This window comes from Aythya marila (genome assembly GCF_965140915.1).
Source record: "Aythya marila genome assembly, chromosome: 3".
In the NCBI taxonomy this organism is placed as follows: Eukaryota; Metazoa; Chordata; class Aves; order Anseriformes; family Anatidae; genus Aythya; species Aythya marila.
Genome location: NC_139044.1, coordinates 114,504,985 through 114,526,779, shown reverse-complemented (window position 1 = coordinate 114,526,779; position 21,795 = coordinate 114,504,985). Strand labels below are relative to the sequence as shown.

Below are 21,795 nucleotides of genomic sequence, written 5' to 3'. Positions count from 1 at the left end.
ACACAAAATACGCACAGAGGTCATATTTGGACTGTAATAAGGCAGCCAAGGAAGAAAAAGAAGATCAAAATAAAGTTGTAGAAACTGCAAACATTTCTCTCTTGCTGTTTCTGGTTTTGATATAAGACGGCATCTGAGTGATGCAACTGAGAAAGGATGTGTAGGTTCATTAGTTTAATCAAGTTCTCTTCACTACCACTTTTATTTTTGCCACAACCCACAGGTCAGTCAGCTTTCGGTAGGGTTGTACTGAAACACAGTTTCCAATCACTGAACACACAAAAACTACTTCCAGGCAAGCTTAGTTCAGCCTTTCTCAGGGAAACACAGGTCAGACATAGGAACAAGCTGCTCACAGCAGTTCTGCAATCTCCACCCTTGGATAAATTCCAGACCTGAGTGGAAGGCCCCAAGCAGCCTGATCTATTCGGCCCTGCTTTGAGCAGGCACAGGTACAATAAAGGTCCTTCAAAAGCCCCCTTTGACCAGAACTGCTTCACAATTCCATAGATTATGGAAACGGTGCGTGATTTGAAAGCACCTGTACTATTCCCTTTGGTACACAGAAGAGATATTCACCTCTTACACTCCAAAATCTAAGTTGTATGTGCACCATTCACAAGTTATCCTTGAAACAACTAAGAAAACAAAATTATGGATTTAGCTTCAGAGACCAAGATCTCCTCAGGAACTGGAGCACTGAAGAGCCAAACTACAATTCTTAGTAGAGTCTGACCAGCAGTCCCTCACCTTGCCTCCAAAAAGTGAAAAAAGCAACGTGTTGACAGCAAATGCCCCCAAATTCTACCAAAATCTGTACCACAGGTAGGTATCCCACCCCAGTTTGCCCAAGAGGCTCAGTCCAGTAGGTTGAATAAATTCTAAATTGATTTCTAATCAAGACATCAGCAACTTTCATCATTTGCACTCACTATACGAAAATTTACAACAGTATTAAAGGAAATACCTGAATAAAAAAAAAAAAAAAAAAAAAAAAAAAGGTATTTCAACTGTATTTTCTAAAATAAAGCAATTACTAGGTAATTAGAATACATCTAAATCCTGAGCAGACAACCTCTTTGGGAGCTTAATTAAGGTAATCTTACCTTGAAGTAAGCATTCCTCCAGTGAGGACAGCGTGTTTTCTGCTGCATGGTTAATTGCCTAAAGAAGAGGATTCTGTTAGGAAGCTGGCACCATTGCCAAAATACTTCCCACTGAGGTGTTCCTTTTAATATTAGACTAACTTTTCACATCAGCACTGCTGGACTCTTCCCTCCCCTCCCCACATGAATCTTCAAGTTATCTTCCACCTTTTTTCTTTGATACAAAAACTTACGAATAATGAATTGGAAATTAAGTCTCCTGTCACCATCAGTAGCACAACTGACAGCCTTAATTCTGAGTTCTAAACATGAACTTTTCATTGGTTGGTGCTTCATGAAGAATACTGTTGAAAAGCTTCTTATCATTGCCTAATCACTTCGTAATACAAACATGTTCCATGATTTGCCAATTGCATGATCTGTCAAAGCTGTGTGGCACCAGCATTATTCTAATGTTTCTGATTTAGGAGTCTTCCAGCAACATTTCTTCATTCAAGCTTTTTTTTTTTTTAATTAAGCTATCACCAGACCAAATGGCAAATACTTTACATAAAGAGACTGCATAAATCATAGATTTAGATTTCTATAGTCTCCATAGAGATTTGTATCATCTGTTAAAGAAGAAAGGACAGTATGATGTCTTAAAAACACTGGGCTACTAGCAGTTAGCACAAATGCAGATTTAGATTAATGCTGTTTTGCCCTTCCATCCTCATGGTGACACAGTAAGAATGACAACTCAGAGCACCCTTTCCATAAATCCACAGGTTTCCCCAGTTCCACAGCGCACCGTACCTTGGGTGATCTGTAAGCCCGGTCAGGAATAACATTCCAGACGTTCTCCGGATCCACAATCTCCTCGCTGCCACTGGAGAGATTCAATACCTGTGTGGACAGAGCCAACATCTCGCTAGCACCGCTGATGCTCCAAGAAAACACAGTAAGTGAAAAACAACTCAAGAAGAGAAAATTCCTAGAGCACCTAGTTCCCTACCTCTGAGAAAGCTTTCAGTGTGGATCTTCTAAGGAAGAAGAAATTGACTGCCAGTAAACCTGAGCATCACTACTGAATCTAAGGCAAAGAATCGCTACATTTAAGTATTTCACATGGAGTTCTTCCTACAGCATCCTAGGTTAAGCCTCTCCTGGGATTGTAATCCAAGTATTGTGAGAGGGAAAGGCTGGAAAACACCCAGTAAAACAGAGGGGGCAAGAAACTGATAAATTGGTCTATCATTCCATACCTGACTCATCTCCTGAACGCAGCTGAACTAGCTTTAGATAGCAAAAGGAATCTGCAAACAGAAGACCTGGCTTCCCATAACCTCAGGAATTCAGTCTTCCCAGGAGTTACTTTTATGAAATGATCTTTCAGATTTGCAACCTTAATTTACAACTCAAAGGCCCTTTTATTATCCTTTTAATGTCTCTATATATGTATACATTTACACACACCCCTAACTTGAGGAAGAAGCATTAATCATATAATCGTTTATTCCATCTTAAAGAACAGCAGTAGCACAAGGCAGCCCAGCACGTTGTAATCCAGTGTTTAAATTAACTTCCACCAGCCACAAATTCAGTAAAGACTTATTTCGCAAATGTAAGAATAGTTGTACGCTACTTTTAATATACAATTCAACTTCCTATGTTTCTACTGTTTTTAGCAGTAACTCCCTAAAAGATCAGTAAAACAACGCCAAGATTCACAGGCATTAATGGTAATACGGCTCCATGGCAGAACAGTGACTGGCAATCAAGACATAACAGAACTGCACACCAGGAGTGTTGTCTCAAACTGGAGCCAGACCTTCTAGCCCTCCTAGACTATTCAGGGCGATAAGATGAGAAGGCAGCATCAAGCACTGACATCTAGCATCCACTCAGTGTGAGACACCTGGTTCCATCTAGTCCCAAATCAGACCTCACAAGTAGCACACTTTTGCTAAATATTCCAAGTTTGGAAGAAATTTAAAAAAAAAAAAAAAAAAAAAAAAAAAAAAGGACTCCGTCCTACAAGTAGAGAAAAAGCACTCAATCGTACTTACCCTGGTACCTTTTTCAGATACCTCCAAAATGCGAGCCTCACACCATTTGAGGGACGTCCACACCACGCATTTTGAACCAACAGCAAAGCCTTTTAGGTTACAAGTGTATTCACTGCATTCTACAAAAAGGTTGACGTGTCAGTGAAGGAGGAGGAAAACACAAACCAAAAAAGCCAAAAGATTCAACTCCCTCATAACTCTGTTCCCAAGTCCCCCTGTACTCCCCCACACTACTTTTTATTAATAAAGTCAAAAATCTGTCATCCTAAACAATCTTGAAAGTGCATTCATGTTTAGAATGAGATTTCCAATCACAAAACCATTAACCTCTCATATTACTTGCTGTTACCGTCACATTTTCCACAGTACTACACATACTTGGATTTCCATAACCCATCAGTGCCATAACCGGTCAATGCATACTCAGGTTAACACCAAAATAAAGCCTTAAAAGCTTATTAAAGAATAAAAATCTGTTTTCTACAAGTTATTCTTACATTTAGATGAATGAACATTCACTTAATTTGTTAATATTTTGTGTTTAAATGAACATTTTTATTAGTTAGCTCCTTAAAATCAGACACCTTACCTGCGCTGCAGTCAGCCAAGTTATCATTTTGTGTTCTTCCCGTTTCTGCATCCATAGGTTCACAGCCTGAAGACTGCACGTGTGTAGGAGCACTTCTATGATCTCTAAATGATTCAGCCAAGTCCTCTTTCATCCATTCTTCCACATAACGCTCATCCTTCTTCTTCTGCCACTCCTTATGTTTTTCAACTCTGCAGTCACATGATTTCATGGTGCAAACAGGCCTCTGGCTTAAGTCTTTTGTAAAAAATGAGAATTGACTTCCACTATTTGCAGAACTTTGCAGGGCAGCATGTTCCAGCCCTAAGGAGTCCTCCTCTCCATCCTCCTGAGAAGGCTGCACGTCAGGCAGCACCAACTCCAGAAGCTGCTCGATCTCAGTGCCCAGCATCGACAGCATGTCATGGGTCTTCAAGTCCAGCTGTTTCTCAGGCCTATGTTCAGACGAGGGCAGCCTTAGGGGAGGCTCCACTTCTATCCAATCTTCCTGCAAAGCTTCTGCTTTATGAACCCTCGACAGATCCAGTTCCAGTGCCTTTGCGTTCTCTCCCAAAGGAAGCTGAACATCAGATGGAAACAGCTCCACCTTCCCTCCATCGCTAACTGAAGGCACCAGGTTGTCTCTCTCGTTGAGCAAGGGTAAAATTTTGAGAGATTTCAGAACTGCCAACTCCTCTGTCTCCTCGTGCACGAGGGGCAGATCAAATGTGCCCCATTCCAACACTTTCTCTCTTGCTTCGCTGCCAGCAGCAGTCTGCATTTCAGGTGACTCTCTTCCCAGTGCTTCCTTGCTTTCTTCATCAGCTGAGTGCACTGAAAGTGCATCCAGTTCCAGTATGAGCTCTTTTAAATCATCGTAAGAGCGCATTTGTACTTGATCCAGTTCCACCAACGCCCCTGTGTCACCACCTGCAGAACGCTGTACCTGGAGCCATCTCTGCAGCTCTTTTTGTTTGCTCCCTAGGAAAAGGCTGCCTGGGGAAGCACCACCTGTCTGCTCTGCTTTCAGCTCAGCGTCCTGTAGGAGCAGCGCTCCAGGCAGCTCCTGCACCACAGGTTTCATCCCACTCCCCAAGATATGAGGGCTGCAGCTTCTTGCTGCTTCCAGCAATACCTCGACAGCAGGATCTTCTTCAAGCAGAGGGACCTCTTTGTCAAAGCTGCGTTGAGTCTCAGCTGCTTCAGGTCCGTCGTCAGCCTTCCCAGGCACATGCTCAACAGCTCCCACCAACGTGTTTGCTCCTCCAGCATTTGAACACCCAGAAGTGACATCCAAGAAACATTCAGAACAAAGTAAGGCACTTTTGCTTCCTTCCTGAGCTAATTCACAACCAGCAGTAGTTTCTCTTTTGAGGCAAGGACCCGTATCACTGCTTGAACAGCTGCTTCTCTGTATGGGGCTCTCAAGGTCTGGGACAGCTTTGTGATCACTTCCTGTATTAGCTTTCCAAAAAGCTTTCATCTCTTCGTTAATACTCTTCCCAGATGCTTCCAGCTTGACAACACACAGAGGGACTTCAAAAGCTTTATCCTCCTGCATCTCTACTACCTCAGCTTCTAGTAACACTTCTACAGTCATATCATAAAACTTCTCTTTCGCTTCGCTAAGCCACGAGCCCTCTGAGGAATCGAAACCTGACAGGCAGCAAGCAAATGCTTGATTAGGTACTTTGAGCAATTCACATGGAATTTGTCTGAGCATCTCCAAGCCAACAGTCTCCTCACTTCCATAATCCACGTGTCTAACAGCTACGCCATCATCTGTTACGCTGGTGACTCTAGCCCTGTAGAGCTTCCCATCTTGACTGTACTTTGCTAAACAAATATCACCACTTTTAATGCAGCTGTTCAGAGAGTTCAGTCCAAGGTTTTCAGCTTCCTTTATTTTTTCCTCTACGTAGTTTATGCTTTCTGTATCAGCACTGCAACTCCAAAAATATTCTGGACCTTTTACGACTGTGACATAGATTTGTACAGTCTGACCCGCCTCTGGAAACTTCCAGAGGAATGATTTACTATTGCTTACACTGGAAATTCCATTTAGTGCCTGAGAAGGCAAAGGCTGGCACATATTTACCGCATCACCACTCGCCCTTCCATCAAGTATTTCAGCTGAATAAGACCCTTCTCTTCTTGCAAAATTTTCATCAGCTAAATCAACTGTTATTACTCCTTGATCGTCACTGAGCGTAACTGCCCATTTATCCCCAGCCTTCTCTACAAATTCACACGTGAGCAGCACTTCACTTGTTCTCTTGGTGAAGTACTCGATCGCTTTCTCTGTCCAGCCCGTACTTTTGCTGCACTGAAGTCCACTCAGAGAGCAGTGAACGGCCATTGCTGGAACTGAAGCCAAGTCTTCGGGGAGTTTGTGCGCTCGATCAACACTGATCACTGCAGCGTTGCCATAATCAATATACTGTACGCTGATCGAGTCGTCGGAAGCCTTCCCTTGTACTACAGCTCTATACCACAGGCTGTCCTCGGAATAAACAGCACTGATCAAGTCTCCGGCTTGCAAGAGTCGCCCGCAAGGGTCCTTTGCTGGCGTTTCACTGTTCAAGCGTTCTGAAATGCTGCTCAGCTGAGCCTCATCGCCCGCGAGCTGAACATAAAAATCTGAAGGATCGTTTACGTGAGAAACGTATGTTAACACTTCATGAGCTGGCGTTATGCTCCGCTGGGGTAGGGCAGATACATTTTTAACTGGTATTGATCTACCTTCGGTACCAGATTTATTATCCGACTGGGCACCCACCTTGACAGACAGCACAGTCTGTTTTTCTTCCCCCACTCTAGCTAACAAAGCACCTTCACTACTGCTCAGCTTCTCAGCAGCCTCCAGTAATTCACCTGGCAGTCCTCTCTTCACAGAAGGCTGGCGAAGGCTTCCACCTCCTGGCTTGACACGTGTTTTGCTACTCTCCTCTCCTCCCTGGGCTTCAGATCTACATTTCTTTTTCTCAAGAGGCCTACCTGTGTTCAGAGAAGACTCTGCAGGCTCATTCCTCTTTTTCATATCCGTATCTTGTGAGCACAAAGTTTCATTTTCTAGCTGCCTACTCAGTCCTGCCTTGTTTCTTAATCTTAACCCCTCCTTCAGTTTTGCATTCAGCTGGGTATTGCCATCAAACAACTCAATTAACAGCTTACCATCAGATTCCTTCGCTACAACTATTGCTTTTAATTGCTTTTCCAGGACAGCCTCCTTAAACCACCCCGTAGCTTCTTTGGGAACATTGGTTATGTCAGATAAGGAACACTTTATGGCCTGCATGGGCAAAAGCAAGACATCATAAGCATCACTTGGTATTGGAAGCAGATTATCTTTCTCTATTGTCTCTGTGTTACCAAAATCCACAAAAAAGACTTCCTTGTTGGGTTTTGTTGTTGTAATTACTCCCCTGTACCAGCTGCCATCGGTGTACCTCGCAAGACACAGGTCTCCAGACTTCGGCAAGGTTTCTAAGCTGGTCATTGTTTCACTGAGGCGCCCGATGTTATTGGTAAGCTGCGCCAAGACATCTGCACGTCGTTCAAGCTGGCAGTAAAACATCCACGGATTGTCAACGTGAGTAACAAAAATCTCCTCCTCACTCCCAATTTTGATGTCGTGCGTGGAAAAATAGAATGAATGGAGCTGGACACAGGATGCCAGAGGTTTCTCAGGTGACAAAGGCCTGGCCACACCTTTGTCTGTCAGTAACTGGCAAGCACTCTGGAAAGGCGTCATTAAATCCACAACGTTAAAGAGCTCCTTATTATTAACAGAAGCCAAGGCAAATATTGTGCACCTCAGCTCAAAGTGACACGATGAGGCATCAACAAACTCCCGAAAAGCCAGAACCGCTGCTTCATCCCAAACAAACGGGTCCTGGCCGTTAGGCTGGATTAAGTTGTACAGGCTGCACCTGAAAGCCTGAGCCTTTAACTGGAGGAAATGTTCAGGGATCGAGCGGAGACCCGTCAGAGACACCCACTCTCTGTTGCCATAGTCAACGTATATGACTTCTACTTTTTCTGCAGAACTAATTTCACTGACAATCAGAGCCCTGTACCATTTTTCATCCTCTGAGTACTGGGCTAAGCAGACCGAATTCGGCCAAGTATTTGGGTGGGATGAATTTTTGCAGTACTTCTGAATTTCAGCCATTAGTACAGTGAAGTCATCAGAATTTCTACTTAACTGACACCAAAAATAACCAGGGCTCTCAACGCATGATACAACCACACTAACTGTACTTCCCACTTCCAACTGACCCCCATAAGCGAAAGTCGGCCTCATTTCCACGTAACACTGCCTGTGAGAAACGGGCAGGTTTCCCTTGCCCTCGTACACCTGAGCAGGAAGAGATTCAGTACTTTTAGACCCATGAGTGGTTGCAACAGGGCTCTCCTTGACCGTTACAGCTACAGGACTAAGTGCTCTATCATTTTTCTTTAGACTAGGTTCTTCTCTGAGCTTTTTAGCTGCATTTATTTGTTTTTCTTCCCCAGCAGCCGCTGCAGAAGAGGCCTGCCTCACAGCCTTCTCAGATGATTTTTGAAGAGTCTCAGACATTTCACACCCCTGGTACTCAGCATACCCTCCCTGGGCCATGAGTTTACCCACGCTTTTCTCTCCCAGTTGGGACTGGTCAAAGATTTCAACCACATATTTGTCACCCTGTGCACTGCGAAAATGAACCTTCAGTCCCTTGTTCAGTACAATCTCTCGGAAGGCAGACACAGAGTCTTCACTCCAACTCCCCCTCAGAGGGGAGACATCTGCCAAACAACACTTCAGAGCTAAAGCCGGCAGCTCCCTGAACCGAGGCAGGAGCTCCTTTACCTTACCCCGCTCTACAGTTTTAGTGTTGCCCCTGTCCATCAGGTGTATTTCCATACCATTGTCCAGAACCCTGGTGATTACTGCTCGATAAAAGGCCCCCTCTTTCCCACTGGCACAACAAAGGGATCCAGGCTGCGGGTCCCACACGACATCACCCAGCTGCGTGGCATTGGAGTAAAAATTCCACATGCTCTGCATCAGCTGCCTGAAGAGCTGGTGATGCTCATGGAGCTGCAGCCAGAACTCGGACGGGTCTCGGAGATGGGAGACTTGCACATCATCGAACACACCCAGCTTCAGGTTCACACCAACTGAAGGAGCAGAAGCCAGATCTCTGGGCGTTAAAGCCACAGGAGGGGCTCCCGGTGGCAGTTCCAGTTCTCCAGCTGTGGATTCTTCCACCTCCAGCTGCTCCCCCGCCTCACTCTGGCTGACCTGCAGGTGGCTGCTGACCAGGCAGCGAGCCTGCACCCCAAAGACATGGTTCAGGTTGATGCCACTTTCCCCATACAGACTCACGTTGTAGAGATGCTCGAAGGAGTTAAAAGCTTCGATGCGAGCTCGCACTCCTTTGCCCAGCACCAAAGCTTTCAGCTCATTGATCTGAGACAGGGACCAGCTGCAACCCCCATCCGAGACACCCTGAAGAGCACAGGGGTAAGTCACCACAGGCATGCGAAAACACTCAAGGGGCAGATGGCGCAGGCTGGCTCCCATCACGGTCTCCTTCCTGCCGTAGTCCACAAAGAACACGTGAGCCACTTGCTGGTCCTGCTCCCCAGCGGTGACCTCCAGCAGGAGCGCTCGGTACCAGGAGCCCCCCACGCCACGCGCAGCACAGGGTGAGCCCACTTTGGGCAATACATCTTGCTCCCACCTGTCATAAATGTGGCGCATGGTATCAGAAAGGCGGTGGATCTCCTTGGACAAGCTCTGCAACTGGCAGTAGATGCGGTGAGGGTCAGAGATGTGGGTCACTATGACAGGTTCTGTCACACCCAGCTGAAGCTGAGGGTAGAAGTAATCCAAGGCAGGTGACGCTGGCTGGTATAAGTGGAAAACTTGGAGAAGCTGTGGCACTGTTGTGAGGGAAGGTGCAGGAGGCCGCAGTCCAAGCTGGTCTGTTAACTGCTCGTGAATTAGACAGTCCTTGAGTACTTGGCAGAACCAACTTGGAGTAACCTGCCTGGCCAGGCCCAGGTGACGCATCTGGGCCACCAGCTGGGGCAGCTCCAGCACCGTGAGGTGCTGTGGCACCATCACCTCCCTCACCACGCCTGACACCTCCTTGCCACGCAGGTGACCAAGGAACTCCATAGCTTCTGCTGTCCAGGTGGAGACTGGCGCATCCCCACAGGCAGCTGCCATAGGGCCTCCAGCCGGCATCAGATCAGCCACAACACAGCCCAGCACCTCAGGCGGCAGGCAGAAATGCTCCTTGCAGCCCCGTGCCAGGTAATAGGGAGGGACAGCCACCGTGCAGCCCTCATCGAGCAGGAACACGCGGTACTCCCAGCCACAGCGACTCACCACGCGGCAGCGGTACCAGAGCCCGGCCAGCTCCACCAGGCCCAGCTCTCCAGCACGCAGCTCAGCCCCACCAGCCGCCTGCCCCACAGGGCCCGGGGCGTTACTGAGGCGCGGCCCAGCTGCTGCTTGGATCTCGCTGCGGAGGCGGCTATATTCGGCACTGCGCTGGCCCAGCGACCCCCAGAGCTGCGCGACGGGCACCTCGGGGCACGCACCCACGGCACAGACCCGCAGGGTGACGGCGGTGCCAGGCTCGGGGGGCCCTGAGGCGAGCCCCATAGCGCCCCTCAGCCGCCGGCCCCACACGAGGCAAAATGGCGGGCGGGCCTCCCGCCTCGCCCCCTCATACAGCGCGCACCGCCCACGTGACCCGCCAGGCGTTAAACGGCCCGGTGCGGCTGCCCTGCCGGCGTGGTCGAGTCCATTTAAATCACCCTAGGGGGGGACGAAAGGAAGAGGGATGGGAGCAGGATAATGAAAGGAAGGTAAAAGGGAGTGAGCCAATATAGCTGGATGCTTGTGTTAGATGGAGGACGTCTGGAGGCGCTACGAGGGAGAAAGCTGTCAGCAGGGCTCAGCGCGGAGCCCCCTTCCCTCCGGCGCCACCCTCGCTGAGAGTGGACCGCTCCATGCCGGCTGTGTGGCAGCGGCACGGCGCCGGGTGGAGCTTCGCCTCCATTGGGTGGAGCGAGCTCTGGGGGCGGGACCTAGGAGCAAGACTCGGCGGCTATTGGCTGGTGGGGGTGCGGTGGTGTGAGGGCGGGACGGGAGGGGCCGCGGGCTCCTTCAGCACCTCAGCGGCGGCCGCCATTTTGTAGCGCGGCGGGGGCCGCCTCTGACAGGGGCCGGGCCGCCTCTGACAGGGGCCGGGCCGCTTCTGACAGGGGCCGAGCCGCCTCAAAGGGCTTCGTGAAGCAGCAAACAGGAGCTCTGTCTGTCTGTTACAACGCAGGAGAGCCCAACCTGAAAGCTAGGGTGCCCTCCTCGGGCTGACTCTTAGCTTCTGAAACTGGTAAGTCCAATAAACGTGGCCCTGTGCTTCACGCAGTAGAAGCTTCTGCTTGAAAAATTGTGAATTGCCACACACTGAAAAGTGATGTGGTAAATAGAAACTTTTGCTATTCAAATATATTTATTTCTAATACTAGGCTTTGGCACTGTTGTCTCTTTAGTGTGCAGTGCTCAAAATAAAAAGCATTCTTAAGAGTTAAAGCAACTCTTCACTAAGAAACTTCTAAAATTACTTTTTTTAACTCTAGATCAGGCACTTCTGTATATCCAGCATCGTCTATCTCAGTAACGGGACTGCAGGCAGGGCTGCTCTGGGTGTGACTGAAGAAGCAGCCTTGCCTGCTGGGTTATAGTTGCTGGTGATGATGTGCAAAAAGGAAAGAACTCAGATTATCTTCTCAGGCTGGCAACTGAAAAAATAATATTTCTGAACAAAAAAAAAACAACTTCTGATCACCTAATAGTGGTAAGATAAGTGTCTACACAGCATTATTTTCCCACCTCAAAGTCACACACCCAACCATATGCAGGCACAACAAACCCACAACCTAAGCAATAATTACAAGTGAAGCCAAGAAGACACTCAAATTGGTTTTAATCAGAAATTGGCACATGGGAGGTACTGGTTGCAAAATCTAGTCTGGAAGAAATCTTGAGTATTTACTTGGAGAACAAGTTTTGTACTGTCATTTCATTGTTTGGTGTTTTTAAATCAAAGCCAGCTTTGTTCTGTCTATGTTATGATTTCTACTAGAGTGCGATTTTGCCTCCTGATAGACAAAGCCTAGTGACAAACAAAAGTAGGCCTCTTTCCTATAAAACGTGGAAAACTTTAGATTAAAATATATATGTATTCAAATATCCTGGTTTTTATGGTTTTTTTTGTGTGTTTTTTTTTTTTTTTTTGTTTTGTTTTGTTTTGTTTTAAAGGGAACGTTATATTTCTGCCTAGATTTAAAAAGGGCAGAGTGAATATTTCCATGGAAAAGTGGTACTTAGTGACCCAACCTGCTATGTTAGTGCTGGCACTCTGAAAGGACGAGTAGTTCAACTTGTCCTGTGGACAGCACGCCCATTGTGAGCCCCTCAAGTGGCACAGAGTGAACTAGGCTTTTGATTTCCTAGGCTTTCCTAGGCTCTTCAATTTCAGGGACTGAATTTCACTTGTGGATGTTACTCCGTTGAGTGTAGTGGTGTAGACTCTGAAAAGAGTGTAGACTTTTCAGAGTGTAGACTCTGAAAAGCACGAGGAGCACAGCCCCTTCTGCCTTTTGTGCAAAGGGAATTGAAAGTCAGGTGAACCGTTTCAATCTGTTTCAGTACCTAGCACCTCGCACTTGGTTTGTTGAGGCATCAAACTAAAGAGGTAGTTCTTTTTCTATGTGAGTACAAATGTAATAATAACAAAAATTCCCAAGTGATTTTGTAGGCTGGTAAGCCCTGTGTTCAGTGCTGCATTGTTCAATCTGTTCTTGCCTTTAATAATAGGAATCATCACTATTACAAAACAAACAATATTTGTTAGAATTTTTTTTTTTAACCTTTGTTCACTCTTCCAGAAAGCTGATGCTGGTGCAAGTTGAAGTCTTACTCTGACATTTTTTTTTTCTTGCCGATAACTTCACCTTCATATAGCAGTCTGCCAAGCAGCTAGGTTTCTTAAGTCATGGCTCATCCCGCCCAGGAAGGACTGGATTTAGGGCAGCAATTTATACATGTGATCCTACTCCAGTCTCCTAAATGAATTAGTTCCTTGAGTTGTAAGAATGCCTTGTGGAATGAAAATACAGCTTTCCTGTTCTTTGTTTTGTGGATATTGATGTGGTTTCATGATTTTAAAAAGAACTAACTCCGCAGATCCTTCTGATTTGTTCATATGTAAGCCAGAATACCAGTGACCAAGGAGCCTGTGAAAGCAAGCACAGAAGTTAGAAGCTTGAAACAGCATTGACAAAATAATCCCAGTACATTAAACTGTTTTTGTCTTTTCTTAAAAATACTGTTCCCAAGCTTAATCTCATGTCTGTCATATAAAAACTTTGATGTTGTGTATGATTAGGGCTGCACAGTCCTTGACAAGACACCACAAAATTTTGCAAGCTTGCCAGCCTGTAAATGTTTAGCCTGAAATGTTTCATGCTTGGGAAGTACTTAAGGATGAATGCTTCTTAATTTTTTTTAAAGGCTTCTCTTGTTCTAAAACCTTAATCAGGTAATTCCGTGGTTCTCCTTGCATAAAATAGGAAACTTGCACCCTTGTAGCTGACATGCTGTGCTGTCTGCTTTTTTAGAGCAATACACTGGTGTTGGGCAAAAGCCTCTTCTGTGCCAAGGAAGTGACACTGCCTGCAGTCATTTCATCCATGAGCAGCTATGCTAACTGCAGTTAAATAGAGAAACACAAATAACTCTGAAATGTTGATAGAGCAAAACACTCCCTTCATTTTCATGCCACATTGTTCAACTTTTGCTAAAGACAGTTAAAAGGCACTTACCATTCGCATCCAGGTTGGTATAAAGCCTTTGTATAGAGACATGAACCCTTCACCTTGTACCGTTTGAATCAAGCAGTCTGTGGAAGACTTATACAGCAGACCTCTAGCAATGTGCAGAAAAGAAACAGTTAGGATTACAAATACAGAATTCACAAATAAATAAAGCCCATCCCAAATAAGAAATAACCTGTATCAGCCAAATTTGTACAGTTATTTTTTGTGAGCTCACTGGAGTCTTAATTGCTCTGAATTCCACTGAAGGAACTTGGTATGGCTGTGTGATCATCCCAACAAAACCCCTGAGACATGCAAAACTGAAATACTAAAAAGGAAACAAGATGAAAACCAGGACTTAGCACCTGGACCAACTCCCAGTGAAATCAGTGAAACCAGGGTCTCTCTGTCCTACTGAGAAGTCCCCAAGTGTCCGTACCTTCCCTGCTTGTCTCTCGGCTGGTTCATTATCCGGGTTTTGACCACATCAGCAGGAGTTCCCAGGACAGCAGCCACCAAGCCAGAACAGCCACTATCAATAACAACAGGTACTTAGCAAAAAAACCCTATGATTTATCACAAGTTAATTTCCAATACTAAAGACACATGAAAGCAGGTATCATAAAACCACGAGTAATACCTCATAAATTAACATAAACCTGTTTAGGAGAAGGCTTGCTAGTACTGCTTCTTCTCAAATGTCCTCTCAGTGCCAGCTGCCCTCGCCTCTGTGTGTAGTCCTGAGGCGGGGATAAAGGACCATAATAGTTGATTTATGTTATTGCTTATGTAAAGCGGAGCTCTTCATAATTCAAGGGAGTAAAAGAGGTTGTTCTGCAGAGGTTATATCACTTGTTACTGTTTGCTAAAGTTAAAATAAAGTAGATAAAATAGTAGCAATTTCAGAAAGGTGAATTATTTGTGTGCTCTCACAGGTGTTCTAATGTACTGGTAAGGCCCTTCTGGTGAGGGCAGTTTCCTAGCATCCTTTGTCTTGTGACTTCTGCACAGTGACATTCTCTCAGGCAAAAAAAACTCAAACCACTACCAGTATAAGGGTAGTTTTATCATTCATATCACAACCAAAGACTAGGGGCTTCTGCTAGCACACAGAGGTTGTGCTGGTCCAGTCAGCCAGGCAGGGAATGCCCCACAGTGGAAAAGGGGTAAAAAAAGGAGCACGGCACCTGGCAACGCTGTGAGTGAGACTGTTGTCTGTGAGTGGTGTGTTCAGAAGCAAGAAGTGTTTCACTGAGTCGTAAGTGGTCAGATCTGTAATGAGAATAATGACCAAAAAAACAGCATCAGAAGCAAATGGTGTTTGTGCTGTTTGTTACTGACAAAGGATGGAGATGTGGCAAGATCAAAATTTGCAGTGCAGCCCCTCCCGTTGGCACAGCTAGCACTCTGCCCCCGGTTTCTGATGCGAGTTGTAGCACGTAGCTCCCTGCGTTAGACGTGTGAGTACCTGCTCCTTCCCATTGCCTTCTTCGCTGTTCTACCCTACAAATGGCAGCATGGATCCCAAATGGAAAATTCTGTAGAATAATTCATGATGACATTTACTATATAGCCCTCATATAATAACTCCTGCTGCGACCATCCAGATGATTAGTCCAGTGATCCCTTTATTGCTGCTTAGCAAGGTGCAGTTTATGCCACCTCCAATTTTCACAGAATCACAGAATTTCTAGGTTGGAAGAGACCTCAGGATCATCGAGTCCAACCTCTGACCTAACGCTAGCAGTCCCCACTAAACCATATCCCTAAGCTCTACATCTAAACGTCTTTTAAAGACTTCCAGGGATGGTGACTCCACCACTTCCCTGGGCAGCCTGTTCCAATGTCTAACAACCCTTTCGGTAAAGAAGTTCTTCCTAACATCCAACCTAAAACTCCCCTGGCGCAACTTAAGCCCATTCCCCCTCGTCCTGTCACCAGGCAGGTGGGAGAACAGGCCAACCCCCACCTTGCTACAGCCTCCTTTAAGGTATCTGTAAAGAGCGATAAGGTCACCCCTGAGCCTCCTCTTCTCCAGGCTGAACAAGCCCAGCTCCCTCAGCCGCTCCTCGTAGGACTTGTTCTCCAGGCCCCTCACCAGCTTCGTCGCCCTTCTCTGGACCTGCTCAAGCACCTCGATGTCCTTCTTGTAGCGAGGGGCCCCAAACTGAACACAGTACTCGAGGTGTGGCCTCACCAGAGCCGAGTACAGGGGGACGATCACCTCCCTAGCCCTGCTGGTCACACTGTTTCTTATGCAAGCCAGGATGCTGTTGGCCTTCTTGGCCAACTGAGCACACTGCTGGCTCATATTCAGCCGACTGAGATTTTCTATCTCAGAAGACATTTTCTGGTCAGCTAACCTAATCCTGTGCCAACTGACCTAGGAAGTAGTACCCAGTGTGCCAAAGAAGATTAAAACATGCAAAATTAAAAAAATAGCCAAGGTAGTGCTGCAGGATATGCCAAGAACAGAGCCAATGTTTATGATTGGAAGCCACAGGCAGTGCCTTTCAGTCCCAAAGACTTAAGATCTAAAGCACCACAGGCCAAGTTATTCAATTTACCTCCCATGTTTACCAGAGCAGCTCTCTGGACATTTGGCACCCATCCAGCCCAAAGTCCCCGAATTCCTCCTTCGGACAGGATCTTCATAAATGCATGGTGCACTCCTCGAAATCTGAAATGAAAGTTTAATGGAGAGAGAACCCAGCTACAGAGACATCTTTGCGTATTCCAGAGCTTTGCTGAGCCAGGTCCTCACTTAGGAATGGCAGTTTATACCTGCGAGGATCTGGTCTCTGGATCCCTTTAATCTTTGACTTTCCTACCACGACATCTTAGTAAACATGAGTTTCCCTGGTATGCACAAATCTGGTAGCTAATGATAGGTGACCCCCTGATTCCACAGCTGTGTTGCAATACTAAATGGGTAAGAAACCTAACAGCCTTACCAAAGAGTAACACAGGCGGATAAACGCCACCCTGGAGAAGAACTGACCGTAACGGCTTTCCTTCCAGCTTCCTTTTTCCTTCCATCTGCATCTGCACCTTCACCAGATCAGTTGGGCTGGCAAAAAACTGTCCGATGGCACCCGCAGACATGCCTCCAACAACAGCTTTCCTGCCGCACAGGGAAATCAAACACACTGCAGAATACACTGAGGAGCTTTACAAATCAGAGTGCTAAAGAGTTCGGCAGCATGGCCCAAGTGAGACAAATGTGAGTGGCTCTTTCTTATCCTGGCAACCGAAGTTAAAATGATAATTCTGGCAAATGCAGGTAGTTAATATAGTCAGGAATAGTTCGGTTAATTTCAAGTTAATACAAAACTGGAGAATCTGCCACCAAGATGTTCTGCTTCCTCTCCAGGTTTCATTATGCTCTTCACTTAAGGTTTAAAGGCAGGATGGCAAGATACAAGAGAGGTTGCTGTATATATTATAACAACTGAATGTCAATCTGAAACTTGGAACTGCTTGCTAGTACATAAAACCCTTTCCCATAGCACCAGGTAGTCCATACAGTTGCTCAATTTTTTAATTTATCTTTACCCTCTTTAGGTGGGCAAGCCACAAAGAGAAGACAGCTTTCTAGGGCTACCTGCAGTAAAGGACAATCCCCAAACAGGCACAAGCACACATGTGCAACCTTACCAGAAAGGAAAGGTATCGTCCTCAGCCCTTCCGAGCACGGAGTCCCGCAGATGTTCATATGCAACCATCCGAACACCAGAATACACTGTGGAAAACAACAGCAGGAGGTAAGTCTGAAGTCTGCCATTCCTGGAGGTCACTGGGTGAGGGAAAGCTGGAGGAATTTGTTGTAAAACATTGTGAAGCTTGCCTGGGCCATTTGGTCATTGCTCATGTTCATGGTGAAAATGGGGAAAGGAAGGCAGTTGGCTGGTACAAATGCTATAGCCAGGAATTTTTTCACATCTTTTTGGCTGAGCCATAAATGTACCAAGAGGTAGCATGGCTCATCCCAGCACACCAAGCAGACCCTACTGCACCACTCCCCTCTCAGCTGGCTGCCAAGCACAGAATCTCCCACGAGTGCTTTTGAGGTTTGTTGCTGTCACTAGCTTGGCAAGTAAAACACAGCAAGCTGTTACCTCTGGCTGGACCATTAACGAGTTTCTTCATCCTGGTGTTTGCAACTTTATATTTTTTCCCAGTCCTTCCCCACTTCCCTCAGATAAAATACATTTATTGTTCTGAGGACTGCAAGTGCCTGTTAGCCCAGAGAACCTTCCTGCAAAGATGACAGGGAAATTATATTTTGTTTTCCTACAGGCCAGAACAACGCCATGAAGAGAGGGGACTGAGCCAGATCCTTATTTATTTCAAAGTGGGATTGCAAAGCAGGCTGAAGAAGTCCTCGCAGCTACCTTTAAAGTACAACAAGGTAGGGAAAGCTCATGGCCTGAGGCCGCTGGCCACAGCAAGCAGGTCCCGAACTTGCTGATAATCACCTATGTGCCGGTAGACAGCCGGTGTGGCTCCTTGCCAGAGCTTCAGTAAGCCTTCCTCCTGCACCACGCCAGCCGCTGTCCGCAGCATGCCGCGGTACGGGACAGCCTGGCCGGCAGCAGCTCCGCTGCCCCGTGCAGCAGCTTCACCTTGGATCTGCAGGCGAGTTTTCGTGAGGTCCAGGGGGAACGTCACTGAAGAGAAGGAGCAGAGGACAAACGTGAATTTGGGTCTGGCCGTGGCGGGACCCACCGCGCTGGTGACAGCTACACCCAAATCCCAAGGCAGGCAGCAAGGTGTGAGCAAAGTGCAGCGACCAGCAGCAGGGCGGGGGGACTTGTGGGGAGCAGGAGGTGATTCACACCCAGATCTGTTCAAAGTGGCTTTGGGCATGAGACACGAACATGCATCAAGCCCCAAGACTTCTCCCTTTACTTCTTTTTCAAGCCGTCATGCCATACACATAATGCCCAAGAGACTCTGGGGTAAAAGCTCTGTTCCAGTTACTCCTGAATGAAGATCAGTTGGATCTCTTACTGGGTGTCTGGCCTCTCCAGCTCTGCCCAGCGTGGTGGCAGAACATGACTCAGCGCCAGGAGCAGCCCCACACTGGCCGTGGTGTAACGCAGATATCCATGCAGGTGAGCAGCTATCCTACAAGCCACCCTAAACCACGCCAGTGCTGCTTTGCTGGTGCAGACACAAAGAGCGAGTTTCAGCTGTGACTTCCTTCACAGGATTAAGGAACAGCCAGGGAAGGTGGCCCACCTCCATTTTGGCACACTGGGGGTGCGTTTTTGCTGCCCCTAATCTCAGAATCCTCAGCAGTCATTATACAGCTGGCGTAAAGGTGTCCCTCTGCATGCAGGCCAGCAGTGGCTCTGCAGGTGATGGGGCACAGTAACACAGCGCTCACATTTAAAGACCAGCAAAGACAGACATCACAAATGGTTAGCACACTGCGACAGGCTTGCACGTAAGAGTTTGTAGCAGTCATATACCATAGGCTGGGAAATATTACAAGTAAGTTACTGAGGACAGAGCAGTGCCATGCAGATGCCAGGTTTCCTGCATTTCACCAAGCAGTTTGCTACCCTCCATTTTTACAGACATTGCTACCATAGCCAGAAACATGAGATTTGTTTTTTCTTTGATTAACCTACATTAACTAGGAAGAGCAAATTCCTGCAGAAGCCAGCACCTTGCTGCTACCTTAGGCAAAAGACTGCCTCTAGTGTTGCTCCAGAAAACAAGCAAGTGCAAAGGTTAGGTTAGTTCTAACTGTGCTGTGATAATTGACTGCTGCCCTTCAGTCTCAGAGGCAAAGATTTCCATGCGAAAGACCCCACAGCTAGTTCAGGTGGCACAAAACACTTGCAAAGCTTAAATCATGGAAAAGGGAGAGCGAGCAGAGTGGAAGGAGCAGATTTGCTGGAGCAGAAATGGCAGAACAAATGCCGAGCAGCAAGGAATCCGGGGACTGAAGTTCTCCCTGCCCCCCAAAACCAATTTTTGATCCCCTTCCCTCCAGCCAAACCACGGTGATTTGTACCTAGTTCTGCCACAGTGGCCGCACAGGCTGACAGAGCGAATTTGCTGGCCCGGGGCCATCTCTCTGGAAGAGGTAAGCTCTTCTCGTCTTCTGCAGGTACCATGTAGCAAGTGACATGCGGCAAGGCTAAGCAGCCACCCTGCACGGCTCTGAAAGAGGAGCGGCCCTGGCCACGCTAGCTCAGCTGTGCTCGGGGTTGGTTAGGAGACAAATTGCTGAAGGTCATGTTTCTACAGTGCCAGCTCTTCCAACCGCAGCAGCCCGAATTCCTGCGGAGAGCTGCAAGGTCCTCGGTGAGTGACACGGGAGACAGCGGGCTCCTGGGAAATGTAGTCTGGCGGCAGCACTGCCCCCTGCCAGCAGGCTGGGAGCACACAATTTTGGCACTTGTCTTCACGTTAAAAAAAAAATAAAATCATTAACAAGGTGTCAAGATGATGAGAGCAGCTGCGGGACTGTTTGTTTTGTGGGGTGTTTCAGTTTGCACAATCTTTGTCACCGACATCGTCCCCAAAGAGCATCCTGGTGCCAAATGGCTGCGTGGGCACCGTCGCTGCCTGCTTTCAGACAGATTTAATTGATCCAGATCTGGTGGAATGAAAGCAAAATTAGCAGCAGCTACATACATGCTGAGCTGAAGAATGGGCTCTCTAGCACTGTCAGCAGTTCCCTGGGGAAATTGTTTGTGGGGGCTCAGCACGGAGCTGTGCAATTTGAGCAAGGGGCACGCAAACCTGGGAGGGCAGGAGCTGGTCTCTGCCAAACCCCTGCATGTCAGAAGTTTTGAGCTTTTCCTGGATGAACACTGAAACCCCACTGATTATGTGCCATTCTTAATTTCTCTTAGGTTAATGTAGGCACATTTTGTTCTCATCCTGAAAATGAATAAATAAATAAGGCACGGGCTGCTCAAGAGAAGATCTTCATTTGCCATTAAAGCTCAGCTGAATCACTGAGTTAATCATTAGCCATTAATCACTAATCCTCACGCTGAGGATTTGAGGGTTTTTAGGACACAGAAATCATCCGAGAACCGCCCCCCAGCCCTAACTAACATTTTGGTATGCATTAGAGGTCACAATAATTGAGACAAATGAAGGGAGCATTGCAGGTAAAATATCCAGGGCAAGTGAGATGAATTTATCTCGTGGGTCATCCATAATTGGTATTAAATTGGATCCCTCATTGGGTTAGAATTCGTTAGAATCTGTGCTGTGATGGGACAAAGCACTGACAAAAACCCCTGGCTGCTGATGAAAATGGGAGGAAGGTTGATTGCCATTTAACACAAATGTGCCTGGTTCCAACTAATAACCGTGGCTTCTCGTCCTTTCAGATGTGTACCTCTGGGAGCTGTCTCTCTCTGTCCTTTCTGTAACCATGCTTTAGGGACTGGAAGCCAACTAGATCCCTCCTTAAAGTAAACCCTGTAACCTAGCATCCTATGGAGGGAACATCACTCCATGGTCATTTTTAGTCTGGGGAAGTTCTCTGTTTTTTCAACCAAGCTGATCCGGGGACAGTGCTGAGGAACACAAATGAGTCTGAGCTGGAGATGAGCGTTTGCTGCAGCAGCTCTCAACATCTGGGTTTTATTTATCTCCAAATCCTGAGGGAAACAGCTCTAGGAAAGAAAACCCTTAGTATTTATTTAATTTGGCTTGTAGCGACACAGCAGTTTCTGATTTCTGTCCAAAGTCAGTTCAGGCTGCATGCAGGGGAAGGGAGCATGGACTTGAGGTGCGATGGAGGCACAGCAGCAGAGCCAGGGAGGGCTGGGTGCTGCTGCACAAGGCAGCCAAACTGCCCTACTCCTCCAGCCTGCCTTCAGCAGTGGGGACTGTGACAATTTCCATTGGAAAACAAACATTAAACATAATCTTAGCCAGGCCTAAGACCTAGTCTGAGGCAGCTTGTTAGTGACAATCGGGCCACCATACTGGCTGTGTCCTCCCCGTGATAATGCTGTCAGTAGCATCTCTTTTCCTTCACCAGATCTTTCCCAGGAATAGAAGCTAAGCTAAACAAAGATGGAAACAAACACAAAAGCCTTTAACTAACGTCATCAGAATGTGTTCGGGGCTTGTCTCGCCTGTGCATAGAGATTACCTCACACTCACTGCTTGGGTTGTGCATGTAATGAAAATATCCTCCAGTATTAGG

At 46.9% G+C, this 21,795-nt stretch overlaps 2 protein-coding genes across 2 annotated transcripts; both read right to left on the bottom strand.

The window, feature by feature from the left end:
* Positions 1–1,681: 1,681 nt before the first annotated feature.
* Positions 1,682–10,383, bottom strand: TDRD6 (tudor domain containing 6; the record flags this gene model as incomplete). Its single annotated transcript, XM_082756199.1, has 4 exons — positions 1,682–1,717; positions 1,902–1,991; positions 3,155–3,273; positions 3,744–10,383. The coding sequence occupies 4 exons, from the start codon at positions 10,381–10,383 to the stop codon at positions 1,682–1,684; spliced, it is 6,885 nt and encodes a 2,294-aa protein (XP_082612325.1).
* Positions 10,384–11,703: 1,320 nt separating this feature from the next.
* Positions 11,704–19,860, bottom strand: SLC25A27 (solute carrier family 25 member 27). Its single transcript, XM_082755658.1, has 9 exons — positions 19,633–19,860; positions 18,083–18,274; positions 17,262–17,346; positions 16,606–16,728; positions 16,172–16,284; positions 14,792–14,876; positions 14,044–14,136; positions 13,611–13,713; positions 11,704–13,022 (listed from the first exon to the last, which is right to left on the bottom strand). The coding sequence occupies exons 1-9, from the start codon at positions 19,733–19,735 to the stop codon at positions 12,951–12,953; spliced, it is 969 nt and encodes a 322-aa protein (XP_082611784.1). The 5' UTR covers positions 19,736–19,860; the 3' UTR covers positions 11,704–12,950.
* Positions 19,861–21,795: the final 1,935 nt, after the last annotated feature.